At 40.2% G+C, this 24,283-nt stretch overlaps 1 protein-coding gene across 2 annotated transcripts in view; it reads right to left on the minus strand.

Moving 5' to 3' along the window:
• Nucleotides 1–24,283, minus strand: part of NUFIP1 (NUFIP1, FMR1 interacting protein 1) — a 52,707-nt gene that overhangs the window by 22,346 nt on the left and 6,078 nt on the right. For both annotated transcript variants that reach the window (XM_003790353.1, XM_023513615.1), the window contains exons 3-6: nt 22,675–22,773; nt 21,859–21,921; nt 21,138–21,214; nt 4,689–4,781 (exon numbers count right to left, since the gene is read on the minus strand). In XM_003790353.1, coding sequence (XP_003790401.1) covers nt 4,689–4,781; nt 21,138–21,214; nt 21,859–21,921; nt 22,675–22,773 — 332 coding nt within the window. The remainder of the gene's footprint in view (nt 1–4,688; nt 4,782–21,137; nt 21,215–21,858; nt 21,922–22,674; nt 22,774–24,283) is intronic.

A 24,283-nucleotide genomic window follows, 5' to 3' on the forward strand; every position in this document is an offset into this window, starting at 1 on the left:
ACTGATTTCCCCTCCTTTGGATATACACCCAGCAGTGGGAATATATCCTGTTTTTTGAGGAACTGCCATACTGCTTGCTCTCCATTTACTTCTCATCAACAGGGTATGAGGGTTCCCCTTTGTTCCCCTTTATCCACATCCTCGCCATCATTTATTATTGCCTGTCATTATTTTTCTTTTTTTTGGAGACACTTTGTTACCTGGGTAGAGTGTTCTGGTGTCATAGCTCACAGCAACCTCAAACTCTTGGGCTCAAGTGATTCTGTTGCCTCAGCCTCCCTAATAACTTGTACTACAGGCACCTGTTACAATGCTCCACTTATTTTTAAAGATGGAGTCTCCCCTTCCTCAGGTGGGTCTCAAACTCCTGTGCTAAGCAATCCACCCACCTCAGCCTCCCAGAGTGCTAGGACTACAGTGGGCCACTGAGCCTAGCCTTGCCTGTCTTTTTTGGATAAAAGCCATTTTAACTGAGGTGAGATGACATTTCACTGTAGTTTCAATCTGCATTTGTCTGATGACTAATGATGTCAACCATTTTTTCATATACCTATTGGTCATTTATATGTCTTTTTTTAAGAAATGTCTATTCAGGCTTGGTGCCCACAGTAGCTCAGTGAGTAGAGCGCCAGCCACATACACCAGAGCTGGTGAATTTGAACCCAGCCAGGGACTGCTAAAACAACAATGACAATTGCAACCAAAAATAGCTGGGCATTGTGGCAGGCACCTCTAGTCCCAGCTACTCAGGAGGCTTAGGCAAGAGAATTGCTTAAACCCAAGAGTTGGAGGTTGCTGTAAGCTGTTATGCCTTGGCACTCTACCCAGGGCGACATACTGACTCTGTCTCAAACAAAAGAAAAAGAAGTATTTATTCAGATCGTTTGTGCATTCTTAACGCATATTTTTCTTCCTGAGTTGTTGGAGCTACTTATATATTCTAGTTATTATTCCCTTACTAAATGGGTAGTTTACAAATATTTCCCCCATTCTGTGGGTTGTCTATTCCCTTTATTATTTCATTTGATGTGCTTAAGTTTTCTAGCTTGATTCCTTCTGTCCAATTTTGGTTTGGTTACCTGTACTTTGGGGATATTATCCAAGAAATCCTTACCCAGACCAAGGTTCTAAAGCCTTCTGCCAATGTTTTCTTTTAGTAGTTTCATAGTTTCAGGTCTTAGATTTAAGTCTTTAATTCATTTTGACTTGATGTTTTGTATATGGCAAGAAATGAGTCCACTTTCATTCTTCTGCATATAGACAACCAGTTTTCCCGCACTATTGAAGAAACTGCTCTTTCCCCACTGTATGTTGTTGGCATCTTTGTCGAAGATAAGTTCACAAAAGATATATGGAATGGGCCGGGCCTGGTGGCTCATGCTTGTAATCCTAGCACTCTGGGAGGCTGAGGTGGGTGGACTGCCAGAGCTGAGGAATTTGAGGACAGCCTATGCAAGAGTAAGACTCTGTTCTTGAAAAATAGCCCAGTATTGTGGTGGGCACCCAGCTACTTGGGAGGCTAAGGCAAGAGGATCACTTGAGCCCAAAAGTTTGAGGTTGTTGTGAGCTATGATGCCACAACACTCTACCAAAGGCAACAAAGTGAGACTCTGTCTCAAAACAAGAAAAACCAAAAAATAAAGTGGATTTATAGTGAGTTCTCTATTTTATTCCACTGGTCTATGTGTTTGTTTTTACTGCAGTGCCATGCTATTTTGATTACTATAGTTCTATAATATAATTTGAATCAAGTAGCATGATTCCTTCAGTTTTGTTCTTTTTGCTTAGGATGGCTTTGGCTATGCTGGGTTTGTTGTGATTCTATTTAAACTTTAGCATTTTTTTTTTTATTTCTTTGAACAATGTCACTGGTACTTTGATGGAGGTTACTTTAAATCTATAGATTGCTTTGGGTAGTATGAACATTTTAACAATATTGATTCTTCTAATCAAGAAGTATGGAATAACTTTTCATTTTTGTGTGTCCTCTTTAACTTCTTTCACCAATGCTTTATGGTTTTTTTGTTTGTTTGTTTGTTTTGTTTTGAGACAGAGTCTCACTGTCACCCTCAGTAGAGTGCCGTGGTGTCACAACTCATAGTAACCTCAAATTCTTGGGCTTAAACAATTCTCTTGCCTTATCCTCCCAAGTAGCTGGGACTACAGGTGCCTGCCACAATGCTCAGTTATTTTTTTGTTTGGCAGACCTGGGCTGGGTTCAAACCTGCCAGCTCCGGTATATGTGGCTGGCGCCCTAGCAGCTGAGCTACAGGCACCAAGCCCTGCTTTACAGTTTTACTTATAGAGATCTTTCACTTCTTTGGTTAAGTTTATTCCTAGGTATTTTATTTTATTTGTAAAATAAGTTATTGTAAATGGGATTACCTTCTTGGTTTCTTTTTCAGATTGTTTACTGCTGGCATATAGAAGTGCTACTGATTTTTTAATATTGGTTTTGTATACTGAAACTTTACTGAACTTGTTTACTTGTTTTAATAGTTTTTGCATGTGTGTCTATGTGTGGAGTCTTTAGGTTTTTCTACATAACTTAAGATTATGTTGTCTACAAACAAGGATAATGTGACTTCTTCCTTCTGAATGTGGATACCCTTTATTTCTTTCTCTTGTGTGACTGCTCTAGCTAGAACTACCAGTATTACGTTGAATAACATTCCTATGGTGAAAGTAGAAATCCTTGTCTTGGTTCCAGATCTTAAAGGAAAGGCTTTCGGGTTTTCTCCTATTCAGTATGACACTCTCTGTGGGTCTGTCATATATGGGTTTTATCAGGTTTAGATAAGTTCCTTTCATACCCAGTATTTTAAGAGTTTTTATCAAGAAGGGATGTTCAATTTTACTGAATGCTTTTTTAACATCAATTGAAATAACCATATGATTTTTGTCCTTCTTTCTGTTAAGATGATGTATCATTACATTGATTGATTTGCATATGGTGAATCATCTTGCATCCCTGGGATGACGCCCACTTGATCATGATGAATAATCTTTTTAATATGCTGTTGAATTTGGTTTGCTAGCATTTTTTTGGAATTTCTGCATCTGTGTTCATCAGACATATGGGCCTATAGCTTCCTTTTCTTGTGTCTTTGTCCAGTTTTGGTATCAAGGTAATACAGGCCTTATATACAATGAGTTTAGAAGTATTCCCTCTTTCTTGCTTTTTTGGATTACCTGAAGTAAGACTGGTATTAATTCTTCTTTGAATACTTGGTAGAATTCAGCAGTGAAGCCATCGGGTCCTGGGCTTTTCTTTGATGGGAGATATTTTTATTACTGCTTTTATCTTTTAATTTATTATTGGTTTATGCAGAATTTTGATTATTTCCAGGTTCAGTCTTAGTCGGCTGTATGTGACTAGGAATTTACTCATTTCTTCATGGTTTTCCAGTTCATCAGCACATAGCTGCTCACAGCAGTCTCTAATCATCCTTTGGATTTCTGCAGCATCGAGTGTAATGTCTCCTTTTTCACCTCCAATTTTATTTATTTGGGTCTTCTCCTTTTTTCTCTTGCTTAGTCTGGCTAAAGATGTGTCAATTTGTTTATCTTTTCAAAAAATCAATTTTTCATTTCATTGATCTTCTGTATTTCTTTTGTTTCAATTTCATTTATTTCTGCTCTGATCTTTATTATTGTTCTTCCAACAATTTTGGATTTGGTTTGCTCATTTTTCTAGTTCTTTGAGATGTATCGTTAGGTTGTTTAGTTGAAGCTTTTTTTTTTTTTAAGATAGAGTCTCAAGCTGTCGCTCTGGGTAGAGTGCCATGGCGTCACAGCTCACAACCTCCTCAAATTCTTGGGCTTAAACGATTCTCTTGCCTCAGCCTCCCAAGTAGCTGGGACTACAGGCACCCACCACAACGCTCAGCTTATTTTTTTGTTGCAATTGCTATTGCTGCTTTAGCTAGCCCAGGCCAGGGTCGAACCCACCATCCTTGGTGTATGTGACCATACCCTCCCCACTGAGCTACAGGTGCTACCCTTTATTTTTTTTGAGACAGAGTCTCTGAGTAAAGTGCCATGGCAACAACATAGCTCACAGCAATTTCCAACCCTTGGGCTCAAGTGTAGAGGACACCAAGAGCCAGAGGACCTCTGAGCAAGATGATTTGTGGCTGGGAGATGGTCCCTCAGGCAATTCGTCTGCAGGTGCTCCTTGGGAGAAAGAGGCCGAGCCCATGGCGATCCTTAGACACGCAATCATTATCTAATACTCCCCTCACCTGTCTTGTACTGTCTCAATAAAAGGCTACTGCAGAGGTTGCTCAGGGCTACCCAGCAATCAAGGTTAGCCCGCCTACTGCAAGCTTGTACTTCTATTCCGCATCATGCCTGGTTCCTTCCTATGGCAATCGAGACCAGGGCCATAGGGGCTGCGACACTCAAGTGATACTCTTGCCTCAGTTTTTATTATTTTCAGTAGAGATGGGGGGTGGGGGTCCTTGCTCTGGCTGGTTTTGAACCCAGGAGCTCAAGCAATCCACCATCCTTGGCCTCCAAGAGTGCTAGGATTGCAGGCGTGAGCCACCACGCCTAGAAACTTTTCTGCTTTTTTGATGGAGGCACTTACTGCTATGAACTCTTACTACTGCTTTTACTGTATCCCATAGTTACTGATATGTTGTTAAAACAAGCATTGAAGATGCAAGCAATTGTAAGGAACTTACCCATACTGTGTTGTCGTCAATACTGCTCCACTCTTTTCCTTTTCAAGTTTTAACTTTTTCTTCCTTTCAATATTGGCCAGAGTTGGGTAGTTTCTAGAAAATAATAAAAGTTAATTATATAAGGGCTTGTAGAGTACGACTCTAAATAAACAATCAAGTAACAACTAACACAGTAAATAACTATGCACCTTTAACTACTTTTAGATTTTTTTTTTTTTTTTTTTGAGACAGAGCCTCAAGCTATCCCCCTGGGTAGAGTGCTGTGGCATCACAGCTCACAGCAACCTCCAACTCCTGGGCTCAAGCGAGTCTCCTGCCTCCGCCTCCCAAGTAGCTGGGACTACAGGCGCCCGCCACAACGCCCGGCTATTTTTTGGTTGCAGCCGTCATTGTTGTTTGGCGGGTCCGGGCTGGGGATTCGAACCCACCACCTTAGGTGTACGTGGCTGGCGCCTTAGCCGGTTGAGCTATAGGTGCCGAGCCGCTAGATTTTTTTAAAGAGGAAAAAAGTTAGACCAGGACAATGTTCCTCAAACTGTAGATATGCAGCTAGTCCACAAACTGCTCCTCATCTACAGCTAGATAAGGAGCTTATACTAGAATTTAAATCAATTGCATCATACAATGTGCACAAACTGATCTAATTCATCTCTTTGGCACATACCCATAAATACTGTAAGAAGAAACTGAAGTCTATTAAATCTTATACAAATATATGCTAGGTACACTCAAAGTTACTAAGATGAGGAAGAGACTGTTCTTAAGGATAAGAAAAGCACACAAGGCCGGGTGTGGTGGCTGTCACCTATAATCCCAGCACTCTGGGAGAACAAGGTTGGATGCCTAAGCTTAGGAGTCTGAGACCAGCCTGAACAAGAGTGAGACTCTGTCTCTAAAAATAGCCAGGCTTTATAGAGGGTACCTACAGTCCCAGCTACTGGGAGGGTAAGAGGATCACGAGGATCATGTGAACCCAAGAGTTTGAGGTTGCTGTGCGCTATGATGCCATAGCACTCTACCGAGGGCAACAAAGTGAGACTGTCTCAAAAAAAAAAAAAAAAAGCCTACAAGTAGCTATAACATGAGACAGAATACATGTGTAGTAAGTACCCAAAGGAGTATAAAACTTTACTCCTTTGGGATGGAAAGGAAAGATAATATCTAACTGGAGAAATCTAGAAAGAAAAGAACATGAAAGAAATTAAACTTAAATGATGCTTGGAGAAATTAGATGGAAAAGCTTCAGTGTTCAAAGTAGAGCAAATAATAAAAACAAATCAAGGCCTGGGAAAGTGTAGGAGATATCCAGGTAAGTGGTTAATTTTATATGAAACATAATATAGTTATAAGCAATCAAACTGGAAGAAGACTGAGACCAAAAAGTGCCTTGAATACTACACTAGAAAATTTCCATTTAATTCAGCAGGTACTGGGGAGCCACAGAAAGTTATGAGCAGGGAGAGATATGTACAAGGCATTAATTAAGACGAAATCTAGGCTTGGTGCCTGTAGCTCAAGTAGCTAAGGCGCCAGCCACATACACCAGAGCTGGTGGGTTCGAATCCGGCCCGGGCCTGCCAAACAATGACAACTACAACCAAAAAGTAGCCAGGTGTTGTGGCAGGCACCTGTAGTCCCAGCTACCCGGGAGGCTGAGGCAAGAGAATCACTTAAGCCCAGGAGTCGGAGTTTGCTTTGAGTTGTGAAACCACAGCACTCTACTCAGGGCAATAGCTTGAGGCTCTGTCTCAAAAAAAAAAAAAAAAAAAAAAAAAAAAGATGAAATCTGATAACAGTGTACAAGATAAACTGCTTTCTGCTGTGTGGAGAGGCAGATATCAAATTCTGAGAGTGGAGGGTGGACCCCAGGAGGATAATAAATACAGAGCGAGGGAAACACAGACCCTCTTTACCACTCAGCCTGGCCACTCATCAAAGTACATTTCGAGAAATATCAGCAAATTGTGCTCTGCCATTGTTTCTAGGACACTCTCGACATCTTTTTTTTTTTTTTTTAATGTCTGCATTACTGGGCTGGCCCGTGGCTCATGCCTGTAATCCTAGCACTCCAGGAGGCCCAGTCGAGTAGAATGCTTCAGCTTAGGAGTTCAAGACCAGCCTGAGCAAGAGTCAGACCCAGTACCTAAAAATAGCCACTGGCTTTGTGCCTGTAGCTCAAGAGGCTAAGGCACCAGCCACATACACCAGAGCTGGAGGGTTGGTAGGTATCCAGTCTGGGCCTGCCAAACAACAATGACAATTACAACTAAAAAACAGTCAGGTGTTGGGGCAGGCACTTGTGGTCCCAGCTACTTAGGAAGCTGAGGCAAAAGAATTGCTTAAGCCCAGGAATTGGAGATTGCTGTGAGCTCTGATGCCATGGCACTCTACCTAGGGCAACAACTTGAGGCTCTGTCTCAAAAAAATAAAAATAGCCAGGCACTGTGGCAAGTGGCTATAGTCGCAGCTACTTGGGAGGCTGAGGCAAGAGGATCACTTGAACCCAAGACTTTCAGGATGCTGTGGGCTATGACACCATTGCACTCTACTGAGGGCAACAAAATGAGACGGTCTTAAAAAAAAAAAAAAAAAAAAGGCTCAGCACCTGTAGCTCAAGTGACTAGGGCGCCAGCCACCTATACCAGAGGTGGTAGGTTTGAGCCCAGCCTGGGCCTGCCAAACAGTAATGACAACTACAGTTAAAAAATAGCAGGGCGTTGTGGCTGACGCCTCTAGTCCCAGCTACTTAGGAGGCTGAGGCAAGAGAATCACTTAAGCCCAAGAGTTTGAGGTTGCTGTGAGCTGTGGCACCACAGCACTCTAGGGAAGGTGTCATAGTGAGACTCTGTCTCAAAAACAAAAATAGATAAATAAAGTTTGCATTACTGACTTGACTAGCACAGACAATGTGAAGTCTATGGGTTGGCCATATTGAAAGACATAAATAGAAATGACATGGGGTAAGTGGTAAAGTAATAAGGGGGAAGCAATGAGGACAGTGCAAAGCAATATATCCAGCCAAGAAAAAGAAATTCCATAAATAAAAGATGATGAATGTACAAGCTATAAATAAACATAAGAGGAAAAGATCAAGGTCACAAGAGATAAAAATCTGACAGCTAGTCTGCAACATATGACTCCATTTTTAGAAAGCAAATATAACCTAAGGTTATATGAAGTGGACTCAGGCACTTGCAGGACTGTTGAGTAAAATCTTCCTCCCAGGATACTCGAAAGTGCTCAGATACTCTCAGGGCACTGTATCTGGTTTTGTACTTCTACACTGAAAAGAAACAGAGGAAAAATGAAACTTGGAAGAGATTCAGAAGACACTCAAAGATGATTAATAGGATAAAAAAATAAAACCTCCAAAAAAAGAAGCGAGGAACCATTGCAGTCTTTAAAAGAAGGTAAGAAGTGACAATAACATAGTTTTACAGGGAGGATGATAGCCAATTATTTTCAAGCTGAAGTCAGAATAAGCAAAAGCAGTAATGATAAAATGGTGATGGGCTCGGCGCCTATAGCTCAACCTGCTAAGGCGCCAGCCATGTACACCTAAGGTGGCGGGTTCGAATCCCCAGCCCGACCCGCCAAACAACGACGGCTGCAACCAAAAAATAGCCAGGCGTTGCGCCTGTGGTCCCAGCTACTTGGGAGGCGGAGGCAGGAGACTCGCTTGAGCCCAGGAGTTGGAGGTTGCTGTGAGCTGTAATGCCACGGCACTCTACCCAGGGGGACAGCTTGAGGCTCTGTCTCAAAAAAAAAAAAAAAAAAGATAAAATGGTGATGAATTCACGGGCCTCACAGTGGCTGGATATGTATCTCACAGCTACTCACATCCTCCACAACTCTCAAATTCACTTGCTCTTACTACTTGTGTGTTTGCGACATTTTTGTTCTGAGTTTTGCAGACCTTTAACATGTGGCCATATGTTAGACAGCAAGATTTGGTGCCCGAGTACATAATGTACAGTACGAGTAAGCAGATGCTAGGTAAGTGTTTTTCAATGCTAAAGAATTTAAACACTGGTTACAGCAAAGGGATTTTAGGTGTGATATAAGAAAGAATTCCCTAAATGAGACATCAAAGAGGTATGGAAATTCCTTCGGTGGAAGTCTTTAAAAACAGCTCATTTTCTCTTTCTGGCAGATTACATTTTCTAAAGGTAAGGAATTTTCAATATCCCTTCCAACGTTGTAAGATTCTATTTTTCAGTACTCAAATAAAATCCTTTTCTAAAATTTATTCTTATTTATACAGAACTCTCAAGAGACTTAAAAACCAAGGAAAATAAGGGTGCCAGAAAGCAAATTATTCCCCTCAAAAGGGAAACCAGAAACACAAGATCTAGTTACAGACAAAAACGACAGTAGGAAGCCTCTCTCCACCAATATAAAACTGAGACGCATAAATAAGAAAAAGTAAAGAGCTTTGATAAAGGAGACAGTATCCTAAAGTACACTTAAAATCACAAGTCCGATGACTATTGAAAAAGGCATAAATTATGTCTTACACTGCACAGTTATGTACAGACAAAACTTAGTCTAATATCTCATGTCAGAGAATGAATATTATGAGGTTATGAAGACTACGACAAGGGACACTTTCACAGTGTTTTCTCTGTGCTTCACTTTTCGCCCTGTCCTTCTCCCCAGTACCCCAGGAGGAAATGGTCCTGAAACCATAGGCTCTTTTTCTTTCTCTCTCCCCCCTTTAGATTTCTTACCTCTGCTTCGCTTTTACCCTTGCCTATACCTTAGGCCTCCAGTGACACTCCTTACGCACTACAGAGCCAATAAATGGATAAAACTGTGCCAACTGTTGTCTTAGCTCACTTCCCCAGCCACATTATTCTCTCCACGTTTCTCCTGCAAATCACTACCCATATATTGACTTTTGTATAAAACACAGCCATTCACAGGTTCCACACAAGCTATACCACTACATTTTTCTTTCTTTCTGAACGTCGAAAAGATACAGCATTCTTTAGGAGCAGATTCCATCTGTTGGAATTCTGAAAGAACTAGAGACACAAGTGAAAAGAATTTGCTCTGGAAAAAAAAAGAAAGAAAAGAAAAGGATTTGCTCAGAGCTACACTTAAGTATGGAAGTAAATGTTATAAAACGACTCCACCTAGTGGGCTCTCAGTCTACTGTGAAAATAAGCAGAGTTCTGGAAACAAACCTCTACAACTCACTTTTCCTAAATGCCAAGTCATATGTTTGTACCTCCTAGGTCAGGCATTTTTTTTAATAATCTTTTTTTGTTTTTGGTGTTTTCTAAGGGGTTGGGGGTAGATTAGTAGAAAACCTTGAAGTTTCTAACTTGAAAAAAAAGCAATAAAGACAAAGATGTACTTTTTTGAAAGATAAAGGAGCAATATATGCCAAGCAAATCTTTTTTTTTTTTTTGAGACAGAGCCTCAAGCTGTCCCCCTGGGTAGAGTGCCATGGCATCACAGCTCAACTCCTGGGCTCCAATGAGTCTCCTGCCTCAGCCTCCCAAGTAGCTGGGACCACAGGTGCCTGCCACAACGCCTGGCTATTTTTTGGTTGCAGCCGTCGTTGTTTGGCGGGCCCGGGCTGGATTTGAACCTGCCACCTTAGGTGTATGTGGCTGGCGCCTTAGCCACTTGAGCCATAGGCACCGAACCCCAAGCAAATCTTTATAGAGTTTTCTCTTAGTTTTAATATTCTTACTCTGTGACATCTTTCCTAAGGATTTTCTAACACAGCAATTATACAAAGACTTTATTTTTCCTGTATGTCAAAGAACACAGTGGCTTCCTGGGAAAGAATGCAGCTCTCATAAGAAAAATAAAATTTAAGAAATAAGAAAGATTTTTACCATACCAATAAGGAATTACCTTTTTTTGGAGTTTAAGTAGTATCTTTTAAAAATTGACAATGACAGAAATTTAGAAAGTAAATATTAGTGTATTTTTGAGTATCTATCAAATGTACCAAAAGAGCAGTATTTCCCATATCTTCTAATAGTAAAATAAAGCAGGCAGCCAGAAAAGTATCCAGCCATGTACTATGAAAAGTAGTATTAACAATGGCTGAATGCTTTCTGGACAGCCTTCTTGTATAAAGAAAATGTATGAACACTTCAGAATACGTTAAAGAGCAAGAACATGAGAAACCAGATGTGGAAGAACCTCAGAAGAACTCAGCAAGTACCAAAAGGTAATTTCAGAGCACTTAGAATAAAGCAACATCACAGGTGCAAACCAACTTCTTCCAGAAGTGCCATCCTCACCCATTTTCTTCATTTGCTTTAAACACTTATAAATTTCACAAATCTGTAACCTTATTTATGCACCCAACAGATTTTTCCCACTCCTCTTCCGAGACACTTCTGACCACTACCATAGCATACCTTTAGCCTGCCCTCTGGAAGCTAGATCTAGAATCTCCATCCCCTCCACCCCCGCCTGTCCTGCACACAAAGAATCACCAATAAGCACATTAAACACTTTCCAAGTCAATCCTTTATTCAGAAGGACAGAACTGCCTCCAAGTTCCACTTACAGTTTTGAAATTTGACAAGCTTTAATTTAAACTGTGCCACCAAGCACTGAGGCAAACACTGCTAAGTGCCTCGTCTCCCTCTCTTCTTAGCAATTTCGCTTGGGGGTGGTCCCATCAACTCCACTGCCATGAGGGTGGTCAAGCAACTCACTTTTAGCCAGTGAGCTCCATAGGAGAATCTCTTAGCTGGAGCTAAAAGCAAATCTACTGTTCTCCCAATGAAAAGGTTACATGTGTCTTTTGCCTTTTTCTCTTCTTTCTGCTTAGAACGTGGGCTTAATATCTGCACAACCAGGAACCTTCTGGCAAGATGAAAACCACCGACTGAGAAGCAACAACAGACAGCCTGTACCCGATAATACCGTCAAAGAGCAACTGCAGCCCTGGATTATTCTAACTTGGGAAAAAGAGGCTTCTTTGTGCTCAGCCACAGTAGTAAGGATGCTGTTCCATTTCCTGCACTAGGAGCCTAACTGATGCAAGCACCACTGCACCCAGCCATCCTCTTTAATCTGGATACTTTCAATGTTCAGACAGGCAATTTCGATTTAAAAAGTCTCATCCTAAAAGGGTTGGCAATTTTTTTTTTGAGACAAAGCCTCAAGTTGTCACTCTGGGTAGAGTGCCATGGCATCATAGCTCACAGCAACCTCCAACTCTTGGGCTCAAGCGGTCCTTTTGCCTCAGTTTTTCTATATTTAGTAGAGACATGGTCTCGCTTTTTAACTTAGGCTGGTCTCAAACTCATGAGCTCAAGCTATCTGTCCACCTTGGCCTCCCAGAGTGCTAGGATTACAGGCATGAGCCACAACACCTGGCCAGGGTTGGCAATTCCTTATGAAGTTAAATGTATGACTTCCATATAGCCAACTAGTCCCACTCCCAGGTATTTATCCAAAAAAAAAAAAAAAACCAAAAAAACATATATTCAAAACAAAAGCCTATACAAGAATGTTTATGAAGACTTTATAAAGGCAGAATACTGGAAACAATTCTCAATTGGAAAAGGGAGAAACAAACTCAGCCATAAAAAACAAACAACTCCTACATGCAGTATCATGGATGAATATCAAATGCCTTATGACAAGTGAAAGAGTCAGACTTAAATAAGCCACAGACTGTATGACTCCACTTATATGATATTCTGCAAAAGCATGAATATATAGGAATAGAAAACAGACCAGTAATTACCAGGGGGCGAGGGGAGGCTGTCCATAAAGTGCATAAGGGAATTTTGGGGGGTGATGAAACAGTGTTCTGTATCTTGATTATGGTGGTGTTTATAGGATTGAATATATTTGTCAGAACTATCCATTAGAAGGGGTAAATTTTACTATATGTATAATATGCCTTAAAATAAATAGGGAGAGGGTATTTCACCTCTTACAGGAAGGCCTATAAAACAAATTGATGACCCTGCCCTCCAAAGATTCCAAATACCCCTTGACTATAAATATGTAAACACTATCCCCACATGGCTAAAATTATCAGATGCCTGTGGTCTTATGGTCACCTCATGTATACTCAGCCTACATCTCACACTACAGCGAGTCTTAATGGCAAGAGTTCACTCTTCTCTGTTTTTGGTGACATCAGTCATATTTGGCAAAATCTTTGCCTTTTCAAATACAGAGTGCTTACCTCTAATTTTCAAACTAAACTATTGCCAAGAAGTTATTCAAAGGTATCATTATGTCCACTAACGTATATTCAAAGGCTGCTGAGATTATTTGCTAACATTAGAAAATTAAACTAGTCTTCTACCAAAGACTTTATACAAATACACACTACCAAAACTAGTTTTAATCCTTCAAGTTCCTCTAGCTAATGGAAATTTTTCCTTTAATCACTTGTTGCACAGAACTACAAGGGGACATAGTTCATACTGCTAGAGGGAAAAGCTAATTTTAGAAGTAAAGCATGCAAACAGATCAATGTGGTTTGTCTTGATGATGGTCTGCCCTCTGTGGTGAGAATCTGATATTCAAAACCGTATCAGTTTAAGTATGATTATTTACACTGCTGATTTCCAGCCTTAATTATTAGCACCACACATTAACCAACTGAGCTAACTGGCCAGCTTCCAGCCATAATTATTAAACAGGTCAACACACTTCTACCCAATTTCTCTAAAAACAAAGATACAGTCCAACTAAGACTTAAAAACATAAGTTTCAGCAAGATTTCTCCAACCACTTACTTATGTGTACCAAAACAAAATCACACCCATAATAAAAATATTTTTAGGCCCCATTTATACATATTAGCATTTACAAGCATCCCCTATACCTGTATCTTTGGCTCATGGCATATAAACAGCCATGTAAAAGATGGCTCTTACGTTTCTAAAGCTTACACTTAATTCAAGAATAAAAGATACAAATGTAAAGAAGTTCACACAGGGCCATAATAAAGGACGGTGATCCTAATGAGGCAGAGCAGGATATAGCATTCAAGGAAAGGCAAGACATTCCTGAGGGTGATGAAGAACAATATCCCCAAAGGGACAGGATTTTAGTCGGGCTAAGGAGCAATGAGCTGAACTTCAAAGATAGAGATGGTCAGATTTTCAAGAAGCAGCAGCAAAAGCAAAACTAAGAGGGCAAAAAAGTCATAAATCCTGTATGATATATGATAAATAAAAAGTCTCATTGAGATAAAAAGCTCCTATAAGCAAACAGTGTGGAAATAACCAGAAAAGGTAAGTTAAAGCTAAATTATAGAATCCTGACTGCCAGCTCTAAGGAGTGTTTTTATTTTTTTTATTTATTTATTTTTGAGACAGAGCCTCAAGCTGTCCCCCTGGGTAGAGTGCTATGGCATCACAGCTCACAGCAACCTCCAACTCCTGGGCTCAAGCGAGTCTCCTGCCTCCATCTCCCAAGTAGCTGGGACCACATGTGCCCGCCACAACACCTGGCTATTTTTTGGTTGCAGTCATCATTGTTGTTTGGTGGGCCCAGGCTAGATTTGAAAGGGCCAGCTCAGGTATGTGTGGCTGGCACCTTAGCCACTTGAGCCACAGGCGCTGAGCCAGTTTTTTTTTTTTTTTTTTTTTGAGACAAAGTCTCACTATGTAGCCCTTGGTAGAGTGCCTAGAGTGCCGTGGTATCACAGCTCACAACAACCTCAAATTCTTGGGCTTAAGCGATTCTCTTGCCTCAGCCTCCCAAGTAGCTGGGATTACAGGCCCTCGCCATAACGCCCAGCTATTTTTTTTTTTGTTGCAGTTGTTATTGTTGTTTGGCAGGCCCAGGTTGGGTTCAAACCAGCCAGCTCCGGTATATGTGGCTGGCACCCTAGCCACTGAGCTACCAGCACCAAGCCAGCTCTAAGAATTTTTCTTTTCATTGGCATTTTAGCTGATTAAAATAAAATCAGTTGGCTTGGTGCCTGTAACGCAAGTGGCTAGGGCACCAGCCACATACACCAGAGCTGGTGGGTTTGAATCCAGCCCCGGCCTGCCAAACAACAATGATAACTACAACCAAAAAAAAAATAGCCAAGTGTTGTGGCAGGCACCTGTAGTCCCAGCTACTTGTGAAGCTGAGGCAAGAGAATCACTTAAGCCGAGGACCTGGAGGTTGCTGTGAGCTGTGATGCCACAGCACTCTCACCCAGGGTGACAGCTTGAGGCTCTGTCTCAAAAAAATAAAAAAATAAATAAAATCAGTTTAATAAATTATTAAATTTTATTCTACACAGTTACCTATACAAATAAGAAACATAGGTATATTGAACATCTAATTTTGCACTACAAAAGAATAAATACAAAAAAATCCTACTCAGAGTCAAGTCAGTTCCTCAAGTCAATAGCACTTCTGATTATTCACCTGCAAAGTACATTTCAATTTTTTTAAAAAGTATGCCAGAGCAAGAAAAAGACCCCATCTCCAAAAACACAATAGCTAGCGTTGTGACAGGTGCCTGTCACCCCAGCTACTCAGGAGGCTGAGGCAAGAGAATTGCTTGAACCAAGAGTTTGAGGTTGCTGTGAGCTGTGATGCCACAGCACTTCAACCCAGGGAAACTGAGTGAGAGACTGTGTCTCAAAAAAAAAATAGGGTTTTCTTGAATAGAACCCAGCAACTCAGCCAGAGGTGGGATTTTGCCAGGCAGGTATGGTACAGGACAATGGAATAAAGGAGCTGAGATACTAACAAGAGTGGGTGAAGAGAGCTGGGCTGGGTAAAGACACGAAGGCAGAGGGGGAGACAGGAAGAAAAGGTAAGGGAGTTAAGGGATGAGAAGCCTCTACTAGCCTAATCCCAGAAAGAGGTGACAGTGAACTGGATGGATGGGAAGTGATCCCAGAGAGGAGTTCATCCAGCTCCAAAATCCACAGTGTGGCCATGAAAGCAAGTGGCTGAAACTGCATGAGGTGAGGGACAAAATACAACAAAAAGGTGTTGAATGAGTTCAAAGTATACACATTTCCACTGCAGCATCTAACATGCCAAGACTGGGGACGAAAGACAACCACTCTTAAGAATCATTGAGGAGGCGGTAGAGTGGAACAGAGCTAGAGACATTTGGCAGAAAGCTCAAAGGAAAAAGGCCAAACATCTGGAATCATCATCAAAGAGACCCTACATGGATCACAAAAATCAGTCATTTCTGGTTCTTGTTTTGAGTGCCCTTTCCACTGCAATCTGCACTGCTAACCATATCTACCTTCTTGAAATTCTCCCCTCCACTGGCTTCCCTGACATATCAGTTTCAGTTTTCTTCTACTTCTCTGGCTCCTATTGAGCAGTCTTGCTGGTCTTGACTCTTTATAAAACCTTTAAATGTTGGAAGGCTCCAGGTTCAATGCTAGGCTACCGTCTCTTTTCACTTTACCACCTTTCTGTGGGGAAGATCTTCCACATTTAGTTTCTCAATTAAAAAAAAAAAGTATCCCCAAAGTCCCAACGTCTGCTAAATACCTTCAAATAAATGTCCCAGGATCTCTTTACATTCAACAACGTCCAAAATGAATACCTTGAAACCCTGTCCTCTGTGTTCCCCATCTCAGCGACAGGCACTGCTTTTCACAGAAGTGCTCACACTAAATACTTGGGTCCTCCTCAACCTCATAATCATTTAATCACCAAATACTGCTCATTTTCATCTCCCAATGTTCTATATGCACCCAGTTCTCTCCAGCCCTATACTGTCATCTTTTTAAAGCTTCTGCCATCTCTTACGTATACTCACAGTTCCTCAAACATGCCAACTTCTGTCTAACTGCTACTCCCTCCCTCCCCTTATCTTTCCCTAGTTAGTTCTGAGTTCATCTCAACCTCCTTATAGCATGGAACACTAATCTACCAGACTAGACAAGGTCCTTCCTTCTTATATGCTAAGAGGGAGAAAAGAGTGGAGCAGTGTAGGAGAGTGAAATAGCTACAGACGGAGAACAGAGTTTGCTGAAGTTGTTATGTTAATTTTAATAGTGGTTCCCTGTTTTCCCGCTTATACAATAATTTAATTTACACAACTAGAAATAAAATGACCAAAGGTGGCAAATCAGGAAGTCATTTCAGACCTTTCCTAGAGACGGAAGTCAACTCCAAACTTCAGACATTCAAGAACAAGTTAGCTTACTTAGATAAATTCTCAGTTGCTTTATTAATTATTAGTGACTTATAACTACTGTCATTCCTCTCAAGAGAATTAAATGTTTATAAAAGGGGCTGACACCACTGAGCTACACTCCTCTCCGACTGATGAAAGTCAGGACTAGTTGGAGAAAAATCCCTAGTGTCTTAACAGTGATGCTATTTCCATTCTATCTTAGCAAGATATAGGCTTCGGCAACATCATTTTATTTCTTTTAAACCTACGTATCTAGGCTGGGCGCAGTGGCTCACGCCTATAACCTTAACACTCCAGGAGGCCAGTGTGAGTGGACTGCCTGAGCTCATGGGTTCGAGACCAGCCTGAGCAAGAAAGAGACCCTGTCTCTAAAAATAGCCAGGTATTGTGGCGGGTGCCGATAGTTCCAGCTACTCGGGAGACTGAGGCAAGAGAATCTCAGGGTAAGCCCAAGAGTTTGTGGTTGCTGTGAGCTATGACAGCACAGCACTCTACCCAGGGTGACAAAGTAAGACTCTGTCTCAAAAGAAATGAAATAAAAAATAAACTTACGTATCTATCAGACAGGAAATAGAGTTAACTTTTCTTTGTTTATTCTTCTGTGCAAAAAAAATGAGAAAAAGATGTAACCAACTGGTAAATTCTTTACTAAATCCAATTAGTTCATGGTCTGTCTTAGGCTGCTTATGTTGCTATAAATGAATACCTGAGACTAGGTAATTTATGAAGCAAAGAAATTTATTTCTTACAGTTCTGGAGGCTGGGAAATCCAAAATTCAGGGGCCACATCTGGTGAGGCCCTTCTTCCTAAAGGGGACTCTCTGCAGAGTCCTGAGGTGGCACAGGGCATCACATGACAAAGGGGCTCATCAGAGACAGGCAAACTGACTTTTACAACACTCACTTTTGTGATAACTAACCCATGCTCTAGATAACCTATTAATCCAGTAATCTACAAATAGATTAGCTCAGGCATGAGGGCAAAGCCATCATGACTCAATCCCCTCCCAAACATTCCACCTCTCAACACTGCTGCATTTGGGGAACAATTTTCTAATACATGAACTTTTGAGGGACACATTCAAACAACATGGTTTCAACTTCTTCAATTTCTAAGTTTGACCTAGAAATTGCCTATGGCTTCCCTATCACTACCAAGGCTGAGTCTTCCTATATTATCACTTAACAGTAATTCAGCCAACAAATATTTATTCTTCACATACTAAATTCCAGGCACTATGCAAAGCACAGCAGAATCAAAGATGTCAAAGACTAGGGCCAAGGATAATGTGACAAATAATACTGTGGTTGTATTATCAACCTATGTATCTGCAAAGACATAATAAACAGTGCTTTAGGGTAGTTTGGTTCAGGATTTGCAACTAATCCACACACTTACACCAGAGCATAAATCAACCATGCCACTAAGCATGTTAGTTTAGCTGACATCTTTTTCCTTAACAAAACTTTCTCAATGAAGGAAGAAAGGAATGTACTAAGGACATCCTAGTATAAGCTCCTTATTATGTTATAGACAGGCACTCTGATGGCATCAATAAAAGGAAATAAAGAATAAGAAAAGAGTGACAAATCAGATCTTTAGGCGTACAAGATTAAGATTTTGCCAAAGAGCTAGGTGCAGTGGATCACGCCTGTAATCCCGGCACTCTGGGAGGCTGAAGTAGATGGACTGCCTGAGCTCATGAGTTGATACCAGCCTAAGCAAGAGTGAGACCTATCTCTAAAAAGAGCTGGGCACGTGCCTATAGTCCCAGCTACTTGGGAGGCTGAGGAAGAGGATCACTTGAGCCCAAGAATTTAAGGTTGCTGTGAACTAAGACACTACAGCATCTGCCAAGGGTGACAAAGTGAGACCCTGTCTTAAAAAAAAAAGGGCCCAATGTACTGAATATCAAATGATTCTCTTTCCAAGTTTGCAGAAGCAGGTACTTGGAAACCACAGGCTCACCTTTTCTATCTATTCAATAATAATTAAGGAAGAGAGCTCCATAAGGGAGCACTTAGCTATTAATCGATACATGTACCAATTATTACATAATTAGTCTCCGAGCCATTCGGTGATGTCACTATGGAACTGTCTTGTGTCACTTTTCACTTCCCTCACGTGGAGCCCTTCAGACTTCCCAGTCACGGAGGCGAGTTAATCTTTCTCTGCAGTGAGTGACTTCCGCCCCATAGTTAAGGAAGCACTTCCTAGATGGAGAAAAGCAGCTACAGCAAACCCTGCTCTGTCACCCTCATTGGTGACCCATCAAACTCGCTCCTTGTATTCTGACTTTCACGCCCCTCCCAGACACGGTAGCGTCTTCTCTCACTGTTGCCAATGGATGTCATCCAGACAGTGGGCTCATATTTTATGGTTTCGTGCAATCATTGTTGTATTGTAGTCCTAAGACGCATTATAGTGTATTTTTGATATTTTTGAAATGTGTTAAATTTTTTAATTCAATAATATGAGCCAGAGCATGTTGCAGCAAATCTATTGTTTGTAAAAAATAATAACAATAATAAATAAAATAAAATGGGAGGGAAAAAAAGGGCAGTGCCTGTGGCTCAAGGAGTAGGGCGCAGGCCCCATATACCAGAAGTGGCGGGTTCAAACCTAGTCCTGGCCAAAAAAAAAAAGAAAAAAGATTTTGCCAAAGAAATAAAGGGAAAAGCATTTTAGTATATTTTACTCCAGGTAGTCTAGATTCCTTCATTTGTTAGCTAAAGACACTCCTGAAATTCTATTACATCCACCAATCTACGTTGACTGGTTTGACTCTACTTGAATCCAATTCTTTGCTTTGTACACAGTATTAATATCTGATATTTACATACACTTTTACTGAATTCTATTTGTTTTCTGGTGGTTCTGAATGTCCATGTTTCTATTGGTCTCCTTCAGAATTACCTCTAAAGCCTTGAAGAGTGGCACCTAACTTGTTCACAGAACAGTACAACATCTGGCATATCACTCCCTATGTAAGTAAATATAAACTCAAAATTTAAACTAAGTTGAACAAAGGATAAATTGTAACCTACTGGTCAACAGAGTTTTAAGACTCTTCTTGACTTTTTTTTTTTGAGACAGAGCCTCAAGCTGTCCCCCTGGGTAGAGTGCTGTGGTATCACAGCTCATAGCAATCTCCAACTCCTGGGCTCAAGCAAGTCCACTGCCTCAGCCTCCCAAGTAGCTGGGACCACAGGTGCCCGACACAATGCCAGGCCATTTTTTGGTTGCAGCTGTCATTGTTGTTTGGCAGGCCCAGGCTGGATTCGAACACGCCACCTTAGGTGTACGTGGCTGGCGCCTTAGCCACTTGAGCCACAGGCGCCGAGCCTCTTTTTGACTTTTAAGGATAATTTATTTTAGCTTGGGCTCACCTTACTTTTCGAATTCTACGAGAACAATAGTTGACTTCAATAGTATATCTCATCATTCTGATCGTTCTGCCTTAGTCTCCTGTTCCAGGATAAAGTATCCTAGTCTTTTCTGAGAAGACATTAAAATAGTGCCCTAGAGGGATTTTTCTTAAGTGTATTATAGCTAGACATCAACTAAACGTTCTTGCCTGATAAATGTAAAATCACAAGTCACGTGGTAAAATGCTCAAATTTCGTAAAGGACAAATATGTATGTAGATACATACATATTCATACTGTACCCCCTTTGCCTAACATACAGCAATCATTTAACAATTTTTTGTTGAGAACAATAGTCAAAAGAACAAAAGCAGCAAAGTATACAGTAGTATATTTTTCAATAAAAGAACCCATCCACGGCGCCTGTAGCTCAAGTGGCTAGGTCACCAGCCATATACACTGGAGCTGGGGGGTTCAAATCCAACCCGGGCCCACCTAACAACAATGACAACTACAACCAAAAACAGCCGAGCACTGTAATGAGTACCTGTAGTCCTAGCTACTTGGGAGACTGAGGCAAGAGAATAGCTTAAGCCCAAGAGCTGGAGTTTACTGTGAGCTGTGACGCCACAGAACTCTACCCAGGGTGACATAATGAGCTCTGTCTCCAAAAAAAAAAAGAGCACCCACTCGTTCTTGCTTCAGCGACTGAATGTCTAACAGGTGACATGTAATAGCTCCCTTCAAAGACTGGTGTACAGTCCCATTATAACACATTTATTTAAATCAAAGAGTTCCCATAAAGTCTCACCAAAACTACATTCAATAATAGTCTCATATAATACAGCCTATAGTTCCTTTCCCTGGGCCCAACATTATAAAGGAATTCAATGAATTGAACTACCCTAATAAGCCTTGCCACTATAAAATGTTATTTCGCAGGTTCTGAACTCTTTACTCACTTCCTTCTTTCTTCTCTCCATCTTGCAATCTCCTCTGGAGTGTCTAACTTGATCTTCTTCATCCCAGGAGCGTGCATCTAAGGGGGAAAAGCCTGCTAAACATCAGGAAGCACATCATTTGCCTTTGAGTCATTTGGAGACTTTGTCACAACCACTAAATGTAATGCTGGATACAATTTTAAAACTATACAGGTTTTATCCATGTATCTTATGACTTTTCCTTTAAAGGAAATTATGAGAATAATTTCTCATGTATTTTGACTAATGCTATTAATTGGCGGGAGGGGGGGAAGAACATAATTTTGGATCCAAAGTAGTTATGTCACCTATTTTCTCAAATGACATTAAATACCCAAATGAATGACTTACCATTCAAAACTAAGGAAGGTAGCTAAAGAAATGAGGAGATATGACAATTTGAAGCAGCATGGTGTAGTAAAACAGCATAGCATTGGAGTCAAGAAACTCAAGTGCAAGAACTGGTCCCGAGGCTTTGGGCAAGTTATTTTTTTTTAATTTGTTAAATGTGACAGTATTTACTTACTTCACATAGTTGTTCATGAGGATAAAATTGAATAAGAGATGTAAAAATCCTTTACAAAGTACTGCATGAATGTTACTTATTATTAGGCTATATAAATGAATAGCTGTGAAGATAACAGATCAATAATACAGAAAGAGGACATAACCAAAAAAAGATAGGGTTTAAAAAAACACTTACATTTTTCCAATGGAACTGGACAATCTTCTCGTGTGCACTAAAAGAGCAATCTACTTCAGGACACTGTAAGAGTTTAAAAAAAAGACTCATTTTTCCATATTAAATTTATCCTACTATACAAACACAGAACATACTCTGGTGATATTACATAGTCATCCTATCTATGTGGCATTATCACTACATGCTTATAACAGTAACAAAACAAGATCATTCCAAAAGAAAGCTGCATTTAAAAATGAATGACGCTCTCAAAGTGCTCAGTACAGTAATACATATCATTGCTTTCTCCATTTGATTGAAAGCACTTATTGTTCTTAATTTTATGGGAATGAAGACATTCTCATAAACACAAAGAGACCTTTACCACACTCCAATGACTTTAACTTTTTAAACATTCTAGTTAAATTCTTTAAAAAAGTACTTAATAAGGTCTGGAACATCCTTAGAGGGTGATAGGCCAAATGACACAGTGTACTTCAAAGGTTGCAGGCAGCCTTCAAGGGAAAATAACTAACAAGCATTCATAGGACAGCTGGAGGGGACCCAGCCTCCTACCAAGCAGTGGAGGTGCACACAGACAGATCTGCTTAATCTCCTGCCTTTGCTGCCACCTTACTTCTGAAAGCAGTGGGTTCTCTACCCTCAAACTGCAAATCCCAGGGTTACTATCTACATTTGCCAAGTTATCAAACTGTATTTCTATGAAAAGCACACGTTTTTTAAAAAAGCAAGCTTAAAATTTTTATAAAATCTACAAATAGAAGGCCCATTTTCCTACATCAATTTTAAATTCTCTTTTCAACCAAGAGAACCTACTTTTGTATGTTCAGACATGTGTTTGTCATACTTTTCTTGATTTTTAAAACCTCGATCACAGGTATCACAAAAAAAGTGAAAAACCGGTTCCTTTCTTTTCTGCAAACAAAAACAAAGAGGCATTAGGCTTTTGGTGAAAAATCACTAATCAATAATAAGAATATAGCTATCCTTCTAGTAATATATACCTCAATTTTTCACATTACCCTCATGTGTGAAAGAAAATTCGGAATATATTTCTATGATTGTTTATTTTTAGCAAATATTATTAGCAGAAGCCAGCCATTATTTAAAAAATTTTTTCTTTCTTTCTTTTTTTTTTTTTTAGAGACAGAGTCTCACTTTATCACCCTTGGTAGAGTGTCGTGGCATCACAGCTCACAGCAACCTCCATATCTTGGGCTTAGGCGATTCTCTTGCCTCAGCCTCCCAAGTACCTGGGACTACAGGCATCCGCCACAATGCCCAGCTATTTTTTTGTTGCAGTCTGGCCACGGCTGGATTGGAACCCACCACCCTTGGTATATGGGGCCAGTGCCCTACCCACTGAACCACAGGCACAGCCCAATTTAAAAGATTTTTTTTTTTTTTGAGACGGAGCCTCAAGCTATCCCCCTGGGTAGAGTGCTGTGGCATCACTCGCAGCAATCTCCAACTCCTGGGCTCAAGTGAGTCTCCTGCCTCTGCCTCCCAAGTAGCTGGGACCACAGGCGCCCGCCACAACACCTGGCTATTTTTTTTTTTTGGTTGTAGCCATCATTGTTGTTTGGCGGGCCCGGGCTGTATTTGAACCCGCCACCTTAGCTGTATGTGGCTGGCACCTTAGCCACTTGAGTCACAGGTGCCAAGCCAATTTAAAAGATTTTTAAACTAGTTAAAGCTGATATAAACTATGAGTAGATTTCAAATTGGAAATATAATTAAGACTTAGGATCATATATGTCAAGATAATCTAAAAATAAATGTTTAGATTTACTCTAAAAATAAAGAACAAAAATATTTAAAAAATGAAAATAAAGAATAAAAATAGCATTTACTCTTTTAGGAAACATATATATATGTGTATGTATACATATATATCAGATCACATTGGGGGGAGAATCATTTAGATAAAGATTTTTTATTTTTTATTTCTAATTTGCTATTTTCATACTTAACCATAGAACAAAAAAGATTATTACAACAATAAACCATATAGAAAATATTCTCAGGAACTGATCTTTTAACAGAAATATCTCTTTCCAAAAGATCCATGTTTAAGGAAAAAGGATTATGAAAATGAAAAGGTTTGTATCATTATCATTTGTCCTTAATTTCATGCTTACAGCCTTGTAAGAGAAAAGGTTTAGACTTTATTTTTCTCCCTAAATTCTATCCCTCACCTCCCAGTCCTGCTAGTAATATTACTTTTTCTACTATATCAAGGTTTAATAACATTTACATTTATCTGTAATCATAATCCTCAATTATTATCACTTCTGATACTGTATTGAAATGGATTCAATGTTGTCTTTTTCCATAATTTTTCCATTTCTCAAAAAAGATTTTGCTTGAAGTTTTTACTTACAGCTAGGATCCTTTAAAAATTCTATTTCTAGCAAGGTTCCTG

This window comes from Otolemur garnettii, unplaced genomic scaffold (assembly GCF_000181295.1).
Source record: "Otolemur garnettii isolate 467f Iridium unplaced genomic scaffold, OtoGar3 scaffold00043, whole genome shotgun sequence".
Lineage (NCBI taxonomy): Eukaryota > Metazoa > Chordata > Mammalia > Primates > Galagidae > Otolemur > Otolemur garnettii.